Below are 23,228 nucleotides of genomic sequence, written 5' to 3' on the forward strand. Positions count from 1 at the left end.
TTCTCAATATGCCTCCCCCAGCCATGTGATCAATGGGAGCCTTATCAGTATAAATCAATAGCAATTATGTGTTCGTTTTTACATCCCATCATGAGCTGTGAGGACATTCACCGCTAATACTCGATTTTTAATCAAAAGTTTCATCTTCAATATGATTTCTCTTCAGTTTCATCTTAAATGTGATTATCTTAGTTATTTTCTTATTTTTTATAATTATAAGAATTTTTTAATAAAAAATGTAACTAACATGTTTAGTCTTAACAAGATATTTCTTTTTAATACAATCGATCTGATTAGAAATAAAAAGGAACTAAATTAATGGGTTGTAATCCCTTTGCATTAAGGATAAATTGTCTTGTTGCAATAAGTATTTCTTTGCAGGAAACCTATGCAAGTAAGTGTCTGGTTCTCAGTTAATCCAGTTGGTGCTAAGAACTGTTCCTTAAATAATTCAAACGCTGAAAGGATTTGAGCTTGCGGTTCGGTTCAGATATGGCGCAAATTATAGATCAAGGTGCCTGTGCTCCGGCTCCTGTGGGCTTCCTTGGGGAGCGTGGAGCCGGCTGCCGTGTGGTGCAGCAGGCCGGTGAAAGGCTGTTTGGGGCGCAGGACAGTCTGAACCCCGTCAGTAACAGGGTAAGCCGCCATGTCGGAGCGCGTTCCTCCGGGAAACCGGGAACAGACAGGGAAAGGAAGCGCGATGGCGTGCATCCATCGGCAAGCCATCGTTTCATATTTTAATTTCATTCTTTTCATTCGCCGTGCCGTTACTTATGAGCTACGCTCTCGCCGTCGGTTTATTATTATTGGGTTTTATTGGTGTTACTGGTTTATGCTTGCCCAATCGTAAGTGCTTTGCTTCTAATCATTTTCTAAATGCATCGCAGGTCCTGATCTAACTGTTGGACTATCCTGTCCTTGCGTGTGTAATTCACTCACCCGTACCTACCCTCATTACCTTCTAATTCCTAGCTCACACCGTTCTTCAGCGTAAGTGCGCTTGGATCTCACACCCACATAAGTAATAGTACTGATGAATTCAGGGATGATGAATAAGTGCCCATACTGACTAGTATGGACTGATTAGCTGGTACGATGTGAGAACCTTTATTGACTAGTACTGCTGTAGAGATACTACATGAGTTAGTCTGTAGTATTGGGCAGGTTTTTTTTCCCTGCTTTTCCTTCTGGAGTCGTGCCACTCTTAATCTTGAGGCCTCAAACAACACTTTTAGCATGTGTGTTATATCTCAACACACTGAAAAGGTCATTTGTGCCCTGTTGGCGTTTGCCTGGTGGAGCTATAAGTCTGAGAATACATGAGTAAATAACTGACCTTTTCCTGCCTGTGAAACAGAACATATTTACTAGAAACGGGAGAATTCTTTTGAGGATTTTGATGTGGATTGTGTTCATAGAATAGTGGAGGTGAACACAATAACTGCCACTTATCTCTCCCAGAGTTGTCTGTTTGATTGAGTGCCATTTACTTAAAGAGCCAAGGGGTCCTCTGTGAAAAAAGATCAATACTTTACTATAGTAATAATCTAACATACTGTAAATGCTTAATTGTAGCTTGAAATTTTGTTCTCCAGTCAGTTAAGAATTTAAAAATCACATGTACACTATTAACTTTTATGCACCTGGTTAAAAAAGAAAAAACAAATAAGAGGACAAACAAGGCCTTGTGAAATATTTTTGTTTGTCCAATGAGGTTGCATTAAAGAGCAGCTGCAGCTGTGCTGTATGAGTGTGTAGCCTGTGTGTAGCATGCTGAATTAGAGAGCAGCTGTATTGTATGAGCCTGTGTGCAGCATGCTGCATTAGAGAGCAGCTGTGCTGTATGAGCGTGTAGCCTGTGTGCAGCATGCTGCATTAGAGAGCAGCTGTGCTGTATGAGCGTGTAGCCTGTGTGTAGCATGCTGCATTAGAGAGCAGCTGTGCTGTATGAGCGTGTAGCCTGTGTGTAGCATGCTGCATTAGAGAGCAGCTGTGCTGTATGAGCGTGTAGCCTGTGTGTAGCATGCTGCTGTATGAGCGTGTAGCCTGTGTGCAGCATGCTGCATTAAAGAGCAGCTGTGCTGTATGAGCGTGTAGCCTGTGTGTAGCATGCTGCATTAGAGAGCAGCTGTGCTGTATGAGCGTGTAGCCTGTGTGTAGCATGCTGCATTAGAGAGCAGCTGTGCTGTATGAGCGTGTAGCCTGTGTGTAGCATGCTGCATTAGAGAGCAGCTATGCTGTATGAGCGTGTAGCCTGTGTGTAGCATGCTGCTGTATGAGCGTGTAGCCTGTGTGCAGCATGCTGCATTAAAGAGCAGCTGTGCTGTATGAGCATGTAGCCTGTGTGTAGCATGCTGCATTAGAGAGCAGCTGTGCTGTATGAGCGTGTAGCCTGTGTGTAGCATGCTGCATTAGAGAGCAGCTGTGCTGTATGAGCGTGTAGCCTGTGTGCAGCATGCTGCATTAGAGAGCAGCTGTGCTGTATGAGCGTGTAGCCTGTGTGTAGCATGCTGCATTAGAGAGCAGCTGTGTTGTATGAGCGTGTAGCCTGTGTGTAGCATGCTGCATTAGAGAGCAGCTGTGCTGTATGAGCGTGTAGCCTGTGTGCAGCATGCTGCATTAGAGAGCAGCTGTGCTGTATGAGCGTGTAGCCTGTGTGCAGCATGCTGCATTAGAGAGCAGCTGCAGCGGTGCTGTATGAGCAGCGGGAAGAGTGGGTGTGTGTGTGTAAAGACCCTGAGAGGCGCGGTGTGTTCTGTTCGCTCCTGGTCCCGGGCTGTTGGCTCATCTCCATGGGGGGGAGCAGGTGCACTGCCCTCTTTGTGTGGGGGCTGGGAATGGGGAAGGACCGTCACCCTTTAACCAGATTAGAGAGCGCGTCCTCCTGACCTGAGCTCGGGCCCAGACAGTTAACCAGAGCCAGAGGGGTGTAATCGCCTTGGTTAACTTTGATTGTGGTGCTGCCACAGGTTTATTGTTGCAGAAAAGTGCACTGTAATATTAAAGCCAGCTGTATGTGGAGAAAGAGGTGACCATAGAAATGAGAAAAAAGCATGGTAGAATAGGTCTGGGCTGTTTTCTGGAAGTGCATTCACTGCGCACGCCATTTCCAAAACATTCGCACGCGCACTCGTTTTTCTAAGCGGCGTCATGTGACCATCTTCCCTGGCTCGCTCATTATGTGTTTGGGGCGTTCGGAGCGGTGCTTTCCTCCGGGAGCGCGCTCCACGTTCAGGGCTGCCCCGGGTCTGCCTCTCCGGAAGGGCGACGCGGGCGCACGCGGGGGGCGTCCTGCGGGGGGCGTCCTGCGGGACCGGCCCTGGAAAGGGCGCGCGCGGCCGGGCGGCCGGAGAGAGAGAGGGGCGCTTCATGAATACGTTCCCCGTGAACTCGAGTCCCTCATTACCGCCGGCGTGAAAAGCCCTTCCGAGCGGCAGCTGCTCCCGCCCGGGCCGGCTGAATGGGAGGATTTCCCCTCCTTTATTTCCAGCTCCGCGGCTCCCGGCCCTCTCCCACCTTGCCGGGGGAGAATGTGGGGTTTGGGGGGGGGGGTGCCTTTTGTGGACTGCATCCCCTTTTCTTCTCCCCCATTTTAGAACCTCCTTGTGCTCCAGCTCTTATCCCAACTGTTTTCCTCTGTTTATGCGACGACTCACATGACTGCTATTCAGCCTGCATCTACACAAGGAAACGTGTGTGTAAACATGCACACGCACACATACACACGCACATGCACACACGCACACATACGCACGCACACATGCACGCACGCACGCACACGCAAGCATTTGTGCATGATCTGGTCCTCCTGTTCCGTTTGCTTCTCGGAGTGCTGCTGTGCGCTACATTATGGAATGGAAGATACTGTACAGACACAACAAAGATGCATCACAAAAGAGTAGTATATGGTTAATAAATTGTTATTTGATTATTGGTTCATTTAGCATATATCTACAAATTATAGTAGCCTATTTAAAAAATTTGTGATATAAGCAATTAGTCAAGTCTTTCCAATCAAGAAAAGATTTGACGTCATGTTCAAAGTTGTGTACATTTCAGAATTCCCAGTGACCTCCATTCCTGATATGTTTGTATCTCGAGCGGTTCTTCTGCAGTTGGGAACCCTGGATTTTTAAGGGGGGTGTGGGCCATTATAAAAGAAGCTGTCAATTAAAAAAGCTTGGCAGTGGAGCTGGTCCCTGATCTGGGCCAATCGTGTGGGAGGGGGCTGGTCAGCTGAGAACGCAAACCGCACCGCGTCCAAAGCTCTTCGGATCGTCCGCCTGCGAAGACACGCCGGCCCCATCTTCCGTTGCTCCCCCCCTTTTTTTTTCTCCTTCTGCTTTTTTTTGTCTTCTTTTCCTTTCTTTCTCCTCTCTTTTATTTGTGTGCCTGTGTGTGTTTTGGAGGGTGTGAGAAAGCAGACAGCCTGTATGTGTAATGCAATTGGGGAGCTGGCCTTGGATCGATAAACTTGGTGTGAGGGGAATTAATATGAGGCAGCTCTTCTGTCTATCATAGTGAGAGAGGGAGAGGGGGAGCGAGCGAGGGAGAGAGAGGGAGGGAGAAAGAGGGAGAGATGACTGAGAACTGGGCCAAAGATGTATGCGTTTGCAATGCATCGTGCTCCTTCTCCTCGAGCACGCCATCTTTTAAAGGGTCTCACGCAACCCTTGTTAAAGGGCAACACGAGCGGCCGGCCACTGGCACACGTCTTGGCCGCTGCCTTCCGGAAGAAGCCCTCATTCGCGGGGCACGAGCTCGGCCCGATGCCTCGGTGATGGGCCTGTCCCCCCCCCCCCCCACGTGATATATAGGCCTCTCCTGTGGAAACTGAGCTTATTGCCTTCAAACGGCCAAGACAAAGCACAAAGTTGGTTTGAGCGAACAGCCCAGCGTTTTTTCCAAATAAATGCTGACTGAGGCGAGCAATTCTTCCTTTCTTTTTTTCCAGCCTGTGCAGGGGAAGAGGGGAAAAAAAATCATAATGGAAAATAAATTAAAAAAATAATTGTTGTATTGCTTTTGAAAAATGGGCCTACTGATGAAAAACAAAAAGAAATCCATACGGGCGCTGCACTGTAATACTCTGACACGGCCACTGAAGGAGCAAATGAAGAAATTTAGAAGAAACTGCAGACACTTTAGCAGAGACGTGGGCTTTTGAGTCTTTTCTGGAGTTCCCACCAAAATAAAATGTGCTCATTTTCCCCCCCAAAGGAATGCTAAGGTATAATAATTCTATTTTGCTATATAATAATTCTATTTTGCTATATAATAATTCTATTTTGCGATATACTTCAGTAAGTGTGCTTGAGGGTCATTTTTTCACCACTGGTTTATTATCTATGCTAATCAACTATATGAAAGTGTTTTGTAATCAACGTTTATGGGCCTGTAGAATTATTCCTTCCATTTTCCATAACATCTTTCATAAGCAGTCATGATTTTTATCTTACTCATGAAGAAACGACGAACAGAAATCGTCATAAATGTCCCTGCTTTCTTTCATTAATTCCTGTAGAATTACAGAAAAGGCTCACATAAGCTGTGAGTGGCCATTTCTAATGAAATACCCCTGGTGCCAGTGGGCTGATCTCTGGGTGGAGGGGAAGAGAGCGGTTCAGCAGGGGAGAGGCGGGCGGTTCTCTGGGTTCAGCGCGTCCCCTGCAGCAGGGTCTCGCAGGGCTTCAGGCTCGTGTGTTTGTCTCAGCGCTGCTGTGAGCAGCACGGCTCATTTCAGCCCCTACCTGAATCGCTCGCGACCTTTGACCCCAGCGCTGTTCAGCTGATAGGCTGGGACCCGGGCTTGCAGAAGCAGCGGTTCCCGTGGTGACCCGGAGCAAAGAGGCCGCTCCAGCTGCGCGAGAGCTCTGACTCCTCCCCTCCCTGCCCGGCAGCCGAGGGTCCTCCGCGCCCGCACCGGGCCTCTGGGGGGCGCCCCGCCCTGATACCGCGGGCGACGGGACGCCTGCCTGAGCCTGGAGGGTGGAGGTCCCCTCCTCTCCCCTCACAGAAGGGCCGGCTGTGTTCCCCGTCACCGCTCAAGCCCGACTCATCCGCCCGGGACGAGTGGAACCCGGGGCGGGGCGGGGCGGGGCGGATTTCACCGGACCACAGCTGCTGGCCTGAGGGGTCAGGGAGACCTGGGGGGACGGTTGACTGGCCGGGCGATTAAAGTCCATCCAGGCCAGTGAGACCAGCGGGGGCTGGGGGGGGCTGGGGGGGGAGGTGGGGAATCTGCAGCTGAACACTGCTCTTAGCCCTGCAGGAGTGCAGTGCATCTGGATGCTCACCTTAAGGCCTTTAACCGCACCTGCCTGGGTAAAAATGTCATCCTCACCTGCTGCAGTACGATTATAAAGGCGTCTGTGTATATGTGCAGATTCCATGCCTACAACCGTATATTTTGTATCCGTTCTGTTGTGAAATACAGGTTCCAGAAGCCCTTGGTTCCCTGTTGATTTAAGGCATGGAAATGATATATGCTTGCGCAGGCCCCGTGACACGGTAGGCGTATTGTTAAACTCCTATACAGCCCTTTGAATACAATTCGATTCCTTTAAAAGCTTGGTAACTCATAATTTAAGAGACAGGCATTGGTGGCGTGCTCGGGGGGGGGGGGGGGGTTGGGGGGGGGGTTGGGGGCGGGCGCGGGGTTTTTCGCGGGTCTGGGAGGCGGGCCCTTCCTGGGAGGGGGGAGCGGCGCGTGCTGGGGCCCTGGGGGTTAACGAGGCCGGGTCGAAGCCGTGTGTCATCCCCGACACGCAGCGCTTGACCTTGCAGGAGGGCCTCTCTGTTCTCGCGCCGCAGCCGGTGAGTTATGGTCCCCCCCCCCCCCCCCCCATTACGGAGGTGGGCTGGGCGGGGATGGGGGGCCCCCACGCAGAGGAGCACTTCTCTCCACCAGCGCCATAACTCTGAGCAGTCACATTCCAGAATTTTCTATCAGGCTGTTTTCTTTCTTTGGTCTCAAGCTTTTATTCATTTTCAGATTACTTTTCATTAATGTTCCTGTCTCAAGTTGTAGTATACACTGCATGCTATGTTTATTTAGCACTTTTTTCTTATTTAGCATATTTTATGTAATTTGTTGGATTATCTTTAAGAGTCAGATACTAGATTCAAAGGCTGGAATCACTGTGCAGCTACCTGAATGAATAGAGCAGAAGCAGAATCCACGGATGAATTGAGTGGGCATTCTCGTGTTGCAAGGACTGCTGTGGTTTGAAGTCAGACGTGGATGCAGCTGTGGACTTGAACGTAGGAACTGGTAAACGTGTCACTGATGATGTCACGTTGAGCACTCTTTATCCCACCCAGGTCGGTCAGAGGGGCATGTCATTGGCTCGTGTGCCCCTGCTGTGCTCTTCTGTTTTACCTCTACTTTGGAGGGGGGGTGGATGAAAAAAAAACAATTTCTCTTTAAATATGTCACTGGTCAATGGCGAGGTTAATTGAAACATAAAGGAACGTGTTCTCTGGGAGGCTGGGATTAATCAATCTGATCCTCCACTCGCTAACACCCTCACTTCATCAAATGTAATTGGAGGAAAGTTGTCGATATGGCAACAGAAGTGCCTCGGCGAGCTTCGGGACGGGGGAGAATCTGTCGCGACGTCTCTGTTTGGTTTGAGCGCCGTGCGTTTGAGAACGCGGTGCTTCAAAGTGGCCGTTTCGCACTTAGAGAACAGGAAAAAAATTCATGTTGAAAAGGAAGGGATCATTCTGTAATGAGGACAAAGCAGTGATTAGCTCATCCCAAGCTTTAAGTATGTGTTGTGCACAAAGCAGCATTGATTAATTTGCCTGGTTCTAATGAAAAGCTTATTTTAATTGGTAATTCTAGGATAAGGGCTAAATTAGCCCGGTGAATAAAAATGGGTGTGATCGTGAAGGGGGTTACAGGCTAATAAAGCATCTCTCTTATACAAACCGCTGGCAGGCCTTCAGATTGGAGAAATGGGTTGAATAAGCTACTTAACAGGGACGTGAGGACAAAGAGAAAATTAGCCTTGGGTGTGAGTCTCATTTGACTGCATTACCCCTGATCTGCTTGAGTTAGTGCCACCTGAACTCGTCTGATTATCGTTGCGTGTGGGCAGAGGCCGGCTGAGTTTCCCGGTCACGTGACGCGTTTGTGATGTCATTGCAGCCGGAGCATCCGCCGAGGTGGCGCAGCCTGCCCCTCCCCCGCCTGAACCCCAGCCTGTGGAGCCCAAGGCCCCGGAAGAGGAGATGGACGTCACCGATGATGACATCACTGCGGGTAAGAGCCCCTGACCCCCCCACGACCTGCGACTCTCACCCCCAGCACACAACAAGCAGTGGGAGGGATGAGGGCTGTGTCACACAGTGTATTACACTAAATGAATCCTATCTGAAAACAGGAAAAATGTGAACACACTATCACACAATCAAGCCTTCTACTCATCAAATAAACAAGATCAGAGATGGTTAATGTTGCTTGCGAATTTGTGCTTGCATACATATAAACTTTAATTGTCATCCTCTGTCATAAAATTTCATTTTTTATAAATTATTATACATTTTAATTATTTTTTTAATTTATTTTTTAGCACATTTGGTCATATGTGCATTTCAGAGCTATAAAAGCATACCATACCATTCTTGGGTGTCTATTTCTTACTTGGACTTTTTGCAGATTGTCATACATATTTTTAAATCGGTCAGAGTACCCTTACTTGGAAATGAGTAAATCTGGCAGTTTCTCTCCTAAATGGTCCATTTCTGTGTATTGTTTGTGTCATAGTTAAAGCTTTGTGTCTGCAAGTGTCTTTTTCTGTGAGTGCAGTTGAACAACTTTCTCTTATATATATGACCTGCATCGGACGAGCCTGAACTCGAGAAGCGTCTCATTCGCTGTGTGGCGGTCGGCTCTGTCCACTAGCAGTCCTCCTGTGACATCACCGCTCACACTCCACATCCTCTGACAGAAGCCCTGACCTCCCCAGAGAAACACCAGGTTTAATGTAGACACGCTAGAGCCCGTGTTGCGCGTGTCGCTGAGCGACGCGGAGGCACACCGAGCCTGCGGTGGTCACCTCTGAAAGAATGGCCAGTGTATTTGCAGCTCCCCGGAGCAGTGCAGGAGTAATTAAGAACTTGTAAAACAAACACTTAGCGCACGCTGTGAGCTGCCTTTGAATGGTTATGGATCGGATCGGGGTATGGATCATGACACACTTTAAAAACCTCCGTTATCGAGCAGCGGCTTCCGTGAAGACGAGGGTGCGTCGTGCGTCGGGGGTCGGAGATGAGGTGCGCCGTCTCTGTGAGCGGCTGGCCGGCCTGGCTGAAGACGGGTCCTTCCTGAACACAGAGAGGCCGCTCGGCGATGACGGGGGGGGGGGGGGGGGGGGGATAGGCCCGCGATCCATCACCTGCTGCTTTCTGACAGCGGGCTCCCTTTCCCCCAAAGAGCCCGGCCCCTAATCTCCCTCTGTACAGCTGCTTTAGCTCTGATGTTTCACAGACACTGTGCAAAACACCTCCTCTGCTCTGTTGCCCTGAAGAACACCACCTGCTTAGAGTGGGAGTGTAACGGTGGAGTGGAGTCCACCTGGGTGCTCCGCATATCGTCCCCTTTGTTATGGGGTAGTGAGGGGCGGGGGGGGGGGGGGGGGGGGACCTGCAGGGCTAATGGCCTCCGAGCCGCCATCGCTCCAGGCCACCAGACTGATGGAAGCCACTGAAACACCCCCCGCCCCAATAAAAGGAAGGAACATATTAAGAAGCGCTATGGCGGAGGCTAGCTGGAGAAGCTCTGGCGTGGGTGCTTTGTAGCTTTATGTCTATTGAAATGAAAGCGATATGGAGGAGTGAGAACAATCGTTGGAGACGAATAAATGGATAAATAAATGAGGTGACAAAACAGAGCAGTAAATGTGCGAAATGAAGTGTTGCCTATAAACTGTGTGGACTGGAGCTATGTGCGGCTTAGTTAGCTTCCTGGTTGAATGGGTTGTTGGTCTGCTTAGCCAATAAACAAGAGTGATTGTAGGAATTATAATCCCGAATGCACCTTCCTTGTTCCTTGTAAACCGTAGTCATATTGTTACATTTCTGAATCTCCTTAAGGCAGCCGTTGTCACTTTGTCATGCTGGTTACCCATTTCAGGGAAAATGATCTTTGTGTTTCAGGTTTCCATGATTTAAATCAGGGGTTTTCAACTTTTATGGTCCAGGGACCTCCACCCAGGCTGAAGGACATCCAGGGCACTAATCAAAAGTTAAAATTGGTTATATTTAAAAAAAAAAGTTTTATATTTGGAAATACTTTCTCCAAATTTATATATAATCATTGTATATCACGTCTGGCCAGGGACCCCATGCTGTACCTTCAAGGACCCCAAGAGGCTTTTTGAAAGCCCAGGATTTAATTCATTCAGGGTGTGCTGGTTTCTACATTTTGGTAGAACTCTATTGTCCTGTGCTGGTAATGTGAGTTGCTGGTTGATCGTATGTCTGTCACCTATTAGTGCCCATAGCAGTGTGTGTGTGTGTGTGTGTATGTGTGTGTGGAGGTGAGAAGAGTGTTAGCTGTGTGAAAACACAGTTACGTTGTGTGGCACCTTGGGCTACGCTACTGTACATACCGACTGCTGTTATCCCACCCCTACGAGCAACAGTGCTTCATATCCATTGAAATACCCTATCTTACTGAATTTGCAATGTTGAATGCCTGCATTATTGAAATCAGCCAAACGTAAAGAGTGTTCACTACCTTTGTTTTATAAAAGTGGTCCGTATTGCACTAACTGATCCAAGCAGAGAATTCTGCAGTGCTTGTGTACCGTATGTGGAGTGGTGCTATTAGCCAATGGGGGTTAAAGGAGTGGAGGGTATGTTTCTCATGGTGTTAGTGCCCTTCGATCAATGTGCATCAAACCTCCATCTGAGGGCTAATCCCATTAAAAAATCAGCCGCAGCGGAGCAGGCTTCGGTGTCGATGGGAATGCGCTTTGTCGTGATCTGTAGCCGAAGTTAGCGCACTCGCGGTTTTTTTATCTCCGTCCCGTCCGCCTCGCGCCGGAATTTCATTAGTAGATTAGCACCGCTGATCCCGCGATGAAGTCTGCCGCTGGGCTTTAATGAACCGTCTGCTGTGACAGCAGCGTTCCGAGCGAGCGTTCCTTTGTCTCAGATCCCAACCCGGGGGTGGAGCTGCCCGAGGTGCCCAAGCCCCGCGCCAGGCTGTGCGGACCGGCGTGCCGGGGAAGAACGAGGCCGTTCAGTCATTCCGGATGAACTTTCAATGCGCGATACTTCGGTCTGGGGAAAAGTTGAGGCAGAATTCCGAAATCACCCTGGAATTGCCACCCGACTTGGCCACCGCCACATTTCTGTTGTGGTTAACTTGGCTAACGGATTTAATACTGCGAAAATAAATGGAAAAACACATTGTCAATACATGAAAAATGAGAGCTGAAAAATGATAAATTGTCAGGCATGTCTGGGGTATTGACTGCTTGCAGAAGGCCGGGCCAGCGAGTGTATTTTTATTTTCAGCGCTGAGAGCCAGCGACTGCTGCCGAGCCCAGACGCTCGCTCCGTCCCTGCAGCGCTAACGTTAATGCCATGCAAGAGGCCCGGCTCGCCGTTCTTTAAGAACTTTATTCCATCGGCGGTGACGGTAAAAATGCGTACCGTGTGCCGTTCGGCCCGGGGCCTCTCCGGCTTCAGCAGGAATTAAAAAACAAAGTGACCTTTCGGGTACCGCGCTGGCCGAACGCGGGGAAGGGTTACTGAGGTTATTAATGCTCTTTATGACGATGAGTGAAAGGTCCTCCTGCAGGGGGGGAGGGGCGACGGGGGGGGGATGCGTGCGGCCGGCTGCACGCGATGGCGGACGGGGGAGCTGTGCCGTCATCTCAGGGGGCCGGTCCTTTACCATCGATCGGGGGGGGGTGGAAAAAAAAATCCGTCTCAGGCACCTAATGTGGTTAAGTGTCTTCTCTTAATCTCGCTGAAACCGTCCGCTCTTCCTCGCGACAAAAGGACGCTGAACACGGCCTGCAAGTCTCGTCAGTGAGTCTCTGCAGACAGCAGCGGCTCTGCAGATAACAGCGCCCGTCCTCTGTGGGAAGCCCTGCTCCTGATGGGAAACAGATTTAGTATTTTCATTTTTTCGGCTGCGTGTAAATAGTTTTCTGGCTTGCCGTTTGTCGTTGCGCGGCGAGTTTTTTAAGTTTACGCGTGCGCAAGCGAGCGAGCGAGCGATGCCAGAGCCCTCCTCCGCGCCAGGGCGGCAGGCCGTGTTCGGCGCGGTGTTTTACAGCCTGACAGTTAAAGTGACCGCAGATCGTTACCGGAGAAAAGATTGCGGCGGCATCGCTGTCCTGTCTGAGGGACGACAATAGCGCTCGACCGAAGGCCTGACGAAATGGCCCCTTCTACCCGAAAGCAGCTTTTGGGCTGTCATGTTAACACAATGTCCACACTGTACGCGCAGCAGCCTCAAAACAATGGCAGTATGTTAGGAACGTAAGTTCACTTTTTATAGATTTAAACGCCAAGCTTTGCTCAGGATAACGTCTGAAATATGTGGATTATTGACGTTGCTGGATCTGTCATTGACATATTCACGTTTATCTGAAATAGACGCAAGAAATGCCTTCTTTGTCTTCCTTGGTGCTCAGTGCTTGTTCTTTATGCAGGACTGTTTCTGTTGAGGAAGAATTGTATCTTTAAATATTTGCCTCATCCAGCTGTGTATAGCAGGCATTCGTAGAATGAATAATGATTTAAAGCAGTTTAGGAAAGTTTTTTTTTAATTTTTTAAATTTTTATTTTTTAGCAACAATTGGTTCTTTTTTGTTTCGCCAAATCTCTGGAAATTTAATTCAGCTTATTTTTTTTAATTTTTTTATTTATCCAGTATGATTGTAGTTAATTTTGCCATTACAGTTTGGATTGTTCGCAATCAGAAAATACTATTTTGAAATACCAATATTTGTTGCCATCCTATTAATTTTTGTCTAAATCTAATTGTATACTTTTATTCCTCATTTTAACTCTTGGTTGAGTATATCGTTAATTATATGAAAACAGTGGGAATTGTAAAGTTGGAGACAGAAGCTTACTGGTCCTTTAAAATGGCTCTGGCCATTTTAGCATCTGAGGCACCACCTTCTCCTTTCTCCTGATCTTCATTCCTAAAGAGCGTAAGGCCAGTTCCTATGAGCATAAAACCAATCCTCACGAGTTTTGATTTAATCTACAAAAATAAAAAAAGAAAGTCTTGTTCGATTGAATTGCATATGCTCTTAAAGTGGATAAGTGCATTTTATTGAAACTAGGGGACAGGTTTATGTATTAGGATTTAAACACTGAAATATAAATTGATAATCCAGGTTCAATAATTTATGAATCCATTAGGTGAATATTCAGCAGCTGTTATTTTAAAGATATTAGTGCAGGTCTCGCACACAGGTAACTGGCATTAAAACATAATGAATTTAATGCGCCTGAATTGAAATACTGATTAGAGAAATTATTGTGATGAGGCTGCTTCCATTGAGGGAAGCTTTTCTTTATGAAGCACTGACAGCTGCCCTTTCGAAATATTTTATAAATGAACGCTACCAAAGCGGCAGTTAAATCATTATCGATGTGTGCAAATGATACCGCGTGCGCTTGGTGAATATCCCCAAGTGGAATTGTAGTTCTCGGCACCTGTTTACGATCCTTAAACCCACCCTGCGTATGCATGATCAAATTTGCCCTTGAATCTCGCTGGTGATGGAATGTAAATGATGCGGCGCATTAGGAGATAAACGTTTTGAGCAGCAGTAAAGAGCAGCCGCGACCTTACGGGATTGGCTCCCGCAGCAGGGCGGCGCTCCGCAGAGTTCCCTCGGATCGGGGTGGCTTGCCGTGCGGTTTCGGGTTTGGAGGACTTTCTTTTCTGAGACGCCTCCTCCTCTCGGACGTCTCGGTCAGGGCCAAGGCGAAACGGAATCGACGCCCCTGTCGGCGGGGAGTCTTGGAGTGCTTTAAGGAACTGCAGTGCCTTCCCCTCGCCTTCCTTTCCCAAAGCCAGTACCCATCGATTTGTTTCCGCAGCGTCGCTCGGACCCGGGCCTGTCCGGTCCCGCCCGGTTTGAGGACCCGCGGAGCGCCTGTCCTTCCCAGGGCCGTAATCTCTCTCCCCCGCCTGGCTTTCATCTCCGTCGCTGCAATCGATGCGTCCGCTGCGGTCCACCCGCCTGCTCTGAGCTCTCTTACTGGGGCACGCTCGCGTGGCTGAGGATGGTTTGGAAGCTTGCGACGGCCTGCGGGGGGGGGGGGGGGGGGGGGGTGGCTTTGTGTCACGGTTCGCCCTGCAGTACCGTTGGGCCGACGGACAATGACGTTAGTCGTTGGTTGCGAGGGGACGTTTATGCCGGTGTTTCTGGGAAATAAAAAAACAAGTTACCAACTCCCGGCTGCAGCGCTAGCCTATGCTAGTAGGCTAGTAAATTGAACAATTTGCCTGTGTTGTGAAGGATATTGTAGTCTCAAAGAGACATTCTTAATCTCTGTATAAATAAGGGATCAAAAAGTAAGTTAAAAATGCCATTGTGTCAGTGAGACTTGTTCACACACTATCTGTACTTTTATCTAGGAAATGCTGGTTAACTTCTTATTTTTTGTTGCAGTTCTGAGTGTGCTTGTCATTGTGTATTTCACAAATAATAAGCTTTACTCGTTCCTCATCATTATAGCCACTCAAAATGACAGCGGTTAAAAATAACGGTGCAATATAAACCCAGCCATACAGTATGCTGTGCCGATACAGCACCCCAAAAAGAGATGCTGTTGCTGCAGTGACTTCATTTTGGCGACTGAAGGGAAGACTGGAAGAGCAGCCGGAGTAATAGGAGGGTAGGAGAAAGTTGGCGATTCGGTGAGGTCGAAACTGGTCCTCCCTCTCTTGTATTACTTTTCCATTCTGCCTGAAGATGTCCCAGTAACTCATTTTCTGTCATGGATGTGATAAGTCAGATATATTACAGCTGTCTTGTGATTCCAGGGACACTTGTTCTTAAAGTTCTTATCCTTGGAAAAGGCAGACTGCCACAATTTCTGAATCTTGCTGTCCTCTCAAAAGTTTGTTCACCTTCCAGCTATCGTCTATTTGGACCCTGATGTCTTTGAAATGAATCCCAGGGTAAGTGTTTAGTTAGATGTAGGAATCACACACACCAGATCTTAAACAGCTTTCGTGTAAATGCTCATTACATCCACACAGGCACTTCCCTCTTGATTAGAGTTTCACAGTGAACTTGTGATGCCGCTCTGGCGCTTGCAGAATAGACTGACTGACTGAATTCTCGCTTGGCTCTGGGACGGGCCCGAAAGCCCCAGTGGCCCCGCCTGGCTCCCTCCGGGGGAAGCGGGGCGGTGGGCCGGGGGCCGGGGGCCGGGGCCGGGCTGGGATCCAGCGGGGAAAGGTCACCCGCACGCTCTCCAGGCCCACACCACTGCCAGCGTCTCTCCCGCTTTTATCTTTAATCCATAGAGCCGTCCTTATTTATTTATTTACTCAGATTCGCCCAGTCCCCAGCCCTCTTAAGATGTTACCCAACTGACGTCTCCAGTCCTGGGGGGGGGGGGGGGGGGGGGGGGGGGGGGGGCGGGGGGGGTTGGGGGCTCTCTTTGGGAGATAAACGTGTCTGTGCTGTGTTTATTTCTTTTTGTGAATACTTAAAATTCTGCTGTGTTGCCATCAGAGCTTGTGGAAAAACAGAACTGCTATTGCAGCTTTTCAGTCATCTCTCAGATTTCAGAAGAGTCCTTTTTAAAATCAGACTCAAGGGTAATGAAGACACAATACAGCATGGGATGGTTTTCATTGGGTGGCTTGAGCAGTTATTATTTTACTGATCGCCGATCACTTAGCACAGCAAAGCAGCGCATCAGACCCATACTGTAATACTATCAGCTGTTTATTCTCGGGATCCATTTTATTTGGTTGCTGCCCGGTTTTTCAGGTTTGTTTCTTCACAAAATGGAAGGTGTGTGTCATCTCAGTGGTGTGGGTACCCTGGCCTTCTTCTGTAGCTATAATTTGGGGACTTTGCTTTCCTCCCCTCCCCCCTTTAGACTTTCTGCTTCCATCTGCCATTAAGGGCAGGTCATTGAAGGAAGTCTCCAGGGATAAAGTCCATGCAAATCAAATTTAACTGCTGCAATTCGACCCTAAAAAAATGTGTTTCGGTTTTTATGAACTGAATTAAGAGAATGGCACACACCGACAGGTCTGTTTCAATGTCTATTATTTAAATCATGTGCACCAGGCACAGGTCAAAGGTTGGGGGCTGTTTCGTCGAAGATCAAATATTTCATTATGCATTTTTGTCGGTTGAACCGCCGTACAGTAAGAACACAAGGCGATTTCACTGCGCTTGCAGACGGATGTGTAATTTCTCTGATTATCTCATCTGTCGTACATAATGGCGGTGAGATGTATTGATCTCCACTCTGAAAGTGATGTAATTTTGAGCCACGATAAAAGGAGGAGAAGGCTGCGCAGTCACTGCTATTGAGATGTATTAATAGCGCAGTCATGAAGGCTGGTGCTACAAATAAATTCCGGCAGTGATCGGCGCGTGCGACCTCCTTACCTCCGCCGAGCTCCTGTGCGCTGTGTTCGGCTCCTTCTCCTCTTTTCATCTGATGTTCCCGAGGCGCCGTTTTCTGAGCCTGCATGTAGGGGGAAGGCCATTTGCAGTCCCCGCACTGACGTGTGACCCGCGGAGGTGAAAGGTCAGGAGGCACTGCCGTGACTACATTACCCCTGTTACGCGTGTCGATCCGACCCCTTATTTTAATCGCGGTTGGCCTTGCGTGCGGGGGCTCGGTGGGCCAGTGCTCAGGAGGAACTGACTGGACGGGCCGGGCGCGAAGGTGAGTCAAGCGGAGATGGACAGGGCTTGGGATGGTCTTCCTCTGTGGTGTTCTGCGCTTGCTTGGCCGGCGCGCCGGGTGTTAGCGTCGCGTTCGTTAGCGGGGTGAGCGGAGGTGTGGCCGGCTGCAGCGGGGGGCCTGAGGAGAGGTGGTGTCAGATGTGGCCCAGGATTTTAGGGGTGGGGTCACTCACTCAGTGCACAGGAGGCCAGAGTTGGGAGGGGGGGGAGCGGGGGTCAGAGGTGAAGAAGGGCGTCACAAATCAGCCTTCACCTCTGGTGCCATTAAGGACGGGTGATTGTGTTTGCCGAAACCCTACCCTCTCCCCCTAATCCAATATTCCAAAAATAGGGGAGCCGGGGGAGGTCATTTTGTGTAATTTTCTCGAAATGGATGAACTTCCCGAAAAATATTACTGTGCTTAGAACAGGAATTGGGCCAAATCGCATGTGTGTACAGGATGAGGTGGCCTCAGTGGAGTAGATCCAGCTCTCTGCGGTGATATTGCTCACTGTGTGACCTTACCGGTGTTTTCTTACCATTCTGTGACCTCCTGTGTAATTCAGTCTGGATTTAGTATTTTTAAAATCTGTAATGCTACTCTCACTACATGCGTCACATGCGGTGTGGAGCAAGAGAGAGAAGGATAGAGCAGAGATGAGTGCAAGATGGAGGGAGGGTGAAGGAGGGAGGGGCGTCTGACTCTGTTCAGCTGACCCATCCTTTTGTTTCGGCTGATCGTTTGCTGCATCTGCAGAGGTCAGATGAGTCAGAGGTCACTGCTCCTGTCACGGCGCGTTCGGTTCGCCTTCTGTTTGAAGCGTCCTGCTTCCTCATCCTCCTGCGCTCTCCCTCCTCTTCCTCTCCCGTGTGTTTGTTTGTTGTTCTCTCCCCATTTCTCATCCTCATTTACTCCCTTCTTCTCTCCGCCCTCCTCTTCTGTCTCTCTATCTCCATTTGTCTTCACCCCTCACACTCTCCCACTCTGCCTCCCTCTCACTCTATCATGCTCTCCCTCTCTCCCTTTCTGTCTCTCTCCCTCCATTTTCCTTCACCCCTCCCACTCTTACTCTCTCCCCTTCTCACTCTGTCCTGCTCTCACTCTCTCCCCCTTTCCTCCCTCCCTCTGTCTCTCTCCCTCCATCTTCCTTCACCCCTCACACTCTCTCACCCTCTCTCTCCCTCTCCCTCTCTCCTTCCATTGATTGAGAGCAAGCCCAGCCAGGCAGGAATATTGTTTGTCGGAGCTGGCTCAGGAGAAGGTCTCGTAACTCGATAAATCCATGCAAGAAGAAAGCAAGGATTTGGCGCCTGGGAGCAGGCAATGCAGATCTGCTGTGAAATGGGCTTTTTGTCCGTATTCATCTTTCTCTCTCCCCCTCCCTGCCCCGGGTTCTTCATACTGTTATCAAACTTCAGTTTCACAAGCCTGCATCAGTTTGTCCCCCATGTTTCCTTTGCCGTTCGTTAAAAGGGTGTTTCTTAGCGTTGGAAGTGGAGTCTTCCCCCGAGGCAGAAGGGAAGGGGGAGACCTGTGGCGGGGCAGTCTCAGCTGGTCGGCACGCAGTCTGGAGGTCGTGAGCAGCAGATCTCTGGCTGTACTGCGCAGACCTGCTCTCCTGGCCGCTGTGGTCTTCCAGCACAAAGACGGAGCGCGCTGCAGACCCCGCTCTCCCTGCTCCCTCAGGGAAGAGCCTCGCGCGGAGCAGAGCACCACTGCTGCCATCACTGCCGCGCGTGGTGGGGGTGAAGCCAGTGCGCTCGGAACCGAAGCTGGTGAATTGGGTTCGTTTCTGGAGCGCTGCCGCGGTGCTTAATCTGAATCGCTTCAGTAAATAATCCAGCGGTTTAAACAGATGCCATGTAAAAGTGCAATAACTGCAAGCTCCCCACAGTGCTGCCAAGCGCGTAAGCTTGATGATACCGTAGCATGGTAGAACTTGAGGTGAATATTTCGTATTTGAAACCTACCATATGTTTGAGCTCTGCATTTATATGATACAGAGTTGCAATACGTGCAGTATCGGCTGTGTACTATTCATAGTTAAACAGATTTGCATCCCTATGATGTCAGAAGTGAAATTGATGTTAAATTAGGTTTGATTTGAGACAGTCTCTAAGTTTTATGAGAGTGTAATGGGTTACATTGCACTGGACACTGTGCTAGTGTCATGTGGAGAGTGAAGCCGCAGTATTGGCCGTTTATATTGTACGTGTCCATTGATCTGTATGTGGAGGAGTGTGCTATGGAGTGTGAGTAACAGTGTCATGCCATTGGTTCTCTGCTGTCGTCGTGTGGTGATCAGCCAGCCCGGGGATATGACGTGCGGTTTTTTTTTTTTTGTGTGCACGCTTGTCTTGGAGAAACCGTTCAAAAAGCGCAATTTATTTCTGAAGTATTTAATTGTGTCGGGGTTTTTCGCTTTTTGTCTCTCCGGTCGTTCCATTTTCTGGGCTGAAATTGCTGGGATGCGGCCAGACCTCTTAAACGCCTCCTCCACCGGAGCGCTTGAGGTGTCAGGGAGGACGAACATCAGAGCGGAGCCTGTCATTAGCGCCCGGGCGCCGCTCCGCCGCGCGAGCGCGTCCACAGCCTCGGGGATTTTCCACAGCCCGGCCCACCTCAGGGTCGCCGTGTCACTGAGTCTGGCGCAGCGCAGCGTAAACACAGACAATCACAGCGGGGTCCGGAAAGGCTGGCACCGCAGCCGGCCAATCAGAGGCCAGGTTAGACCTGGGGTTAACGGCCCCCGGGGCAGTGGAGCCGGGCTGGGCGCATCGGGACACGCTGGGCCTGCCGCCCCCCCCCCCCCCCCCGGCTGGGTCACCCATCTCAGCCCTGAACGGGTCGGTTGACCATGCAGGACAGACAGAGGGAGAAGGGCAGAGGCAACAGACAGGGAAGAGGCTTGGCCCTTGTTACCACACCTCCACTCATAAATTCCTCTCCCCTCAGAAGAAAGGGTTAAAGATAGCCAGCCATGCAGGAAGGGGGTGTACTGCACGTGCAGGTGGCGCAGGCAGGTTGCAGTTGCCTGTCCTACCAGAGGAGGCGCTGTGGCATGAGATAGTGAGGGCCCTGTCTCTCTGGGTGGCCTTATGACCAGGCATGTCCTGCTCTGGGGATGGTCTGAGTTCAGCACCAGGACAGGGTTTTGCCATTGTAATGAGAAGCTCAGATTTAGGCTTTTTAAATGTTTGGGGCTGGAGTGATCTTCCACAACTAAATGTGTTTCTCAGTACACCCACAATATCTTTAAATAATATATATTTTTAAAAATCTTAAACTGAGTTCTGTAGGAATTAAACAAGAGCTCAGTTAAGAGCCTCTGTGACAGCTGGGAAGAGAGGCGAATAGTAAAAGCCTTGGGGTGATAGTTTGGTTTGTGGGAAAAGCCTTTTGATCACTCCCTGTAGCAAACAGGTGAATGCATGAATGAGTGGGAAAGGCTGAATATCTAAATCTCAGCCGATTTAGATAGATGGCGGGGTTAACGATAGGGGAACAATAGTAATAAATACATACAGGCCAGCCGCGGCGAACGCCATTCTCTAGGAAACGAGAGCCACATAGCTAAATTCACCCTAATTTAGATAGATGTTGCTGGGTTCACACTGCTGTGGAACCCCTCCTTGCAGTACCAGCTCCGGCCAGAGATGGCAGTAGATCAACAGTACTCCAGCGGTCTGTTTTTTTTCTGTTTTGCTGGAAATGGCTGGTGGGCTCTTACTTTCCCTCAGTATTCCGCTGTGCTCTCTTACAGTGCATAAACAGTGCCCGCTCATGCGCGACGCCGGCGCGTAGGCCCGCTCTCTTATGAACCTCGTGTAAAAGCGCTGAATTATGGGAAAAGGCATTACGCTCAGTCCATTGGCCAGCCGCGCCTGAAGGCTGCGGGGCATTGAGACCCGCCACCCGGCCTCCGCTTGAGCGGCTCCGGTTAGCGCTGCTCTTGCTGACGTTAGCGGACGCGGGAGCGGAGAGAGAGGGCCGACGTTAGCGGACGAGCAGAGAGAGGGGGCTAACGTTAGCGGATGAGCGGAGAGAGAGGGCCGCCGTTAGCGGACGAGCGGAGAGAGAGGGCCGCCCTTTGCGGACGCGCGTGGCCGCGTCTCCAGCGCCGCGCTGGTCGGCGTCAGGCTGTCATTTCCTCGGTCGCCGGCATCATCACGTCGCCTTTGTTTCATTATCATTTCGCAGCCGCTCGGCCGCGATGCGCTCCGCAACAAATCATTTGGCCGCGAAGGGCCTGCCACTGAACAGGAAGCGATGGATTGATTGATGGGCTATTTATTTTGTGACATGCTGTAGATGTCCCTTTCCTTCCAGTGGAGTCAAAACCTTTGCTTTATTAGATGATATGTGCTGAAGTGGAGTAAAACATTCTGGCTTTATAGAATGTTGCATACTGTATTATAATACATTTAGGGAGTTAATATATTGGTGATTTATAGTGTGGAATGTGCTTTACTGTAAGACCTAATAATTGAGTGTAGAATCATGGGGAGATTAATAGCATCATACGCCGTAGCACATGAAAGAGGAATGTGGTTTAATATGATTTAACATCAATGCTATTGCTACAGATAGAATACAACTGAACAGAGCTGATTCCACTGCGATAAGGGGCAGGGGGTCAGTGTAGAGTACAGTAGATATCTTTTGCTACATGTAGGATATCTACTGTGGGTTGGGACCTATCAGAAGAGCCTTCTGTTTGTCAGTGTGGTCAGCACTCCCAGCAAGAGGTGAAACGGATTAAGCAAACAGAAATTAAACATGAGAGAATCAATGTGTGCGCAGAAATAATTTATGAGGGTGCAGTCTGCACTTTTGCGGGGCTTGGGGGGGTTCAGGCCGGCGAGCCGGGGGGCCAGGCTCTGTGTTTGCGGGGCTCGGAGAGGAGCGGCTCGGGGGCGGGGGGTCAGGCGCAGGCCCGCCGCGGATCCGTGTTGTCTTTAGCGCCGGGAGATCGCCGTGACCCCCCCCCCCCCCCCCCCGGTGGACCCCGGTTCAGCCGGAGGAGCGCGGAGGCGCGGTGGTGGCGCTCGGCCTGCGGGCGGAGGAGCTGCTTCTGTGCAGATAGCGCGGCGGCGGCTCCCTCCGGGCGCGGGGATGCGCTCCAGAGCGGCGCTGGCGGTTGCGCCCGCGCCGCGGTGCGCCAGGGAGGCCGTGCGAATGTAACGGATGCGTGCCGAGGAAGCTGATTACAGAAGCAGGTAGGGGGCTGCACCCCCCCCACAGCACCCCCACAGCCAGGGTTATCGGGGAGTTTCCTCCACAAAGAGCATATGGAGCCCGCGCTCGCAGGCCTGTGGCGGGTGCTCATCACCGTGTTGGCGGGAGGGTTCCTTAGCGCCCAGGGGCCCGGCGCTAAGCCTCACCGGGGGAAACTCAGCCCGCGCTCGGCCGGGCGGAGTCCCGCTGCGCCATTCTCCCGCCGCTGTCTGCCCGGCCTAATTGTGAGCCGGAGAGAGACGCCGGAGCGAGAGAGAATCCTGACACAAAGGAGGATTTCTCACCGTGGCCGCCGTGCTGTGAGACCCGCGCCTTCAGCAGACACAGCTAGACCGGCTCCAGGCCTCCCCCGATACCGCATCTCCCAGGGGGCACTGCGGGCGCTGAGCACTGTGGGATACCGTGGCTTTCAAAGGGACAGCTGCATATCAGCCACTGTAGCCCATACCTGAGACTGCCTGCCGTTTCTTTTAAGCCTCATATGGGCCTGTATTATTTATCATGTGTGTAGGTCTTTTCCAGGAGTAGAAATTTCACAGGGATATACTTTGTTAATCATGCCTAGAGTTGCGTACATATATTCCGCTCTCGAATAAAATCACGTAATTTTAGATACACGTACACATGTGCTACTGTATGGAATGCATACATTTGCATTCACGTCCTTGTAACTCACTCCAGTTTCTTTTACGTCTTTAAGTCTTTCCCTATCTCTTTCTCTGTTCTTTCTTGTTTGACTGCAAACTCTGAGATACTTTTCACCTGGATTAGGTGGTGTGCATGCTTTCATTCGTTTCAGTTGGAGGTCCCAAAAATACTGGAGTTTAATGCTCTTACGCAATTATTGCTTTGTAATGTATTTCATGACAACCCTTTCAGAAAAGGCTAATGTTTTTAAAACTTTATTTTGGCCAACTGTCCTGACATGGATTTTATATTGAAAACAAAAATTTGATTGGGAAAATATCAAATGTCTCCCTTTTGAACATAAATATTTGGAGGAAAACAGACTGCAGGACCCAAGTTTGGATGCATGGATTTTTTACTGCATCAGGAGTGTTTTTTCAGCAGCAGG

The 23,228-nt window shown here is 49.9% G+C and overlaps 1 protein-coding gene across 7 annotated transcripts in view; it reads left to right on the forward strand.

Annotated features, from left to right (window-relative positions):
* Positions 1 to 23,228, forward strand: part of LOC118212409 (WD repeat-containing protein 7) — a 161,564-nt gene that overhangs the window by 53,004 nt on the left and 85,332 nt on the right. For all 7 annotated transcript variants that reach the window (XM_035390244.1, XM_035390245.1, XM_035390246.1 and 4 more), the window contains one exon: positions 8,156 to 8,269. In XM_035390244.1, the coding sequence (XP_035246135.1) occupies positions 8,156 to 8,269 (114 nt within the window). The remainder of the gene's footprint in view (positions 1 to 8,155; positions 8,270 to 23,228) is intronic.

Source organism: Anguilla anguilla, chromosome 14, assembly GCF_013347855.1.
Source record: "Anguilla anguilla isolate fAngAng1 chromosome 14, fAngAng1.pri, whole genome shotgun sequence".
Lineage (NCBI taxonomy): Eukaryota > Metazoa > Chordata > Actinopteri > Anguilliformes > Anguillidae > Anguilla > Anguilla anguilla.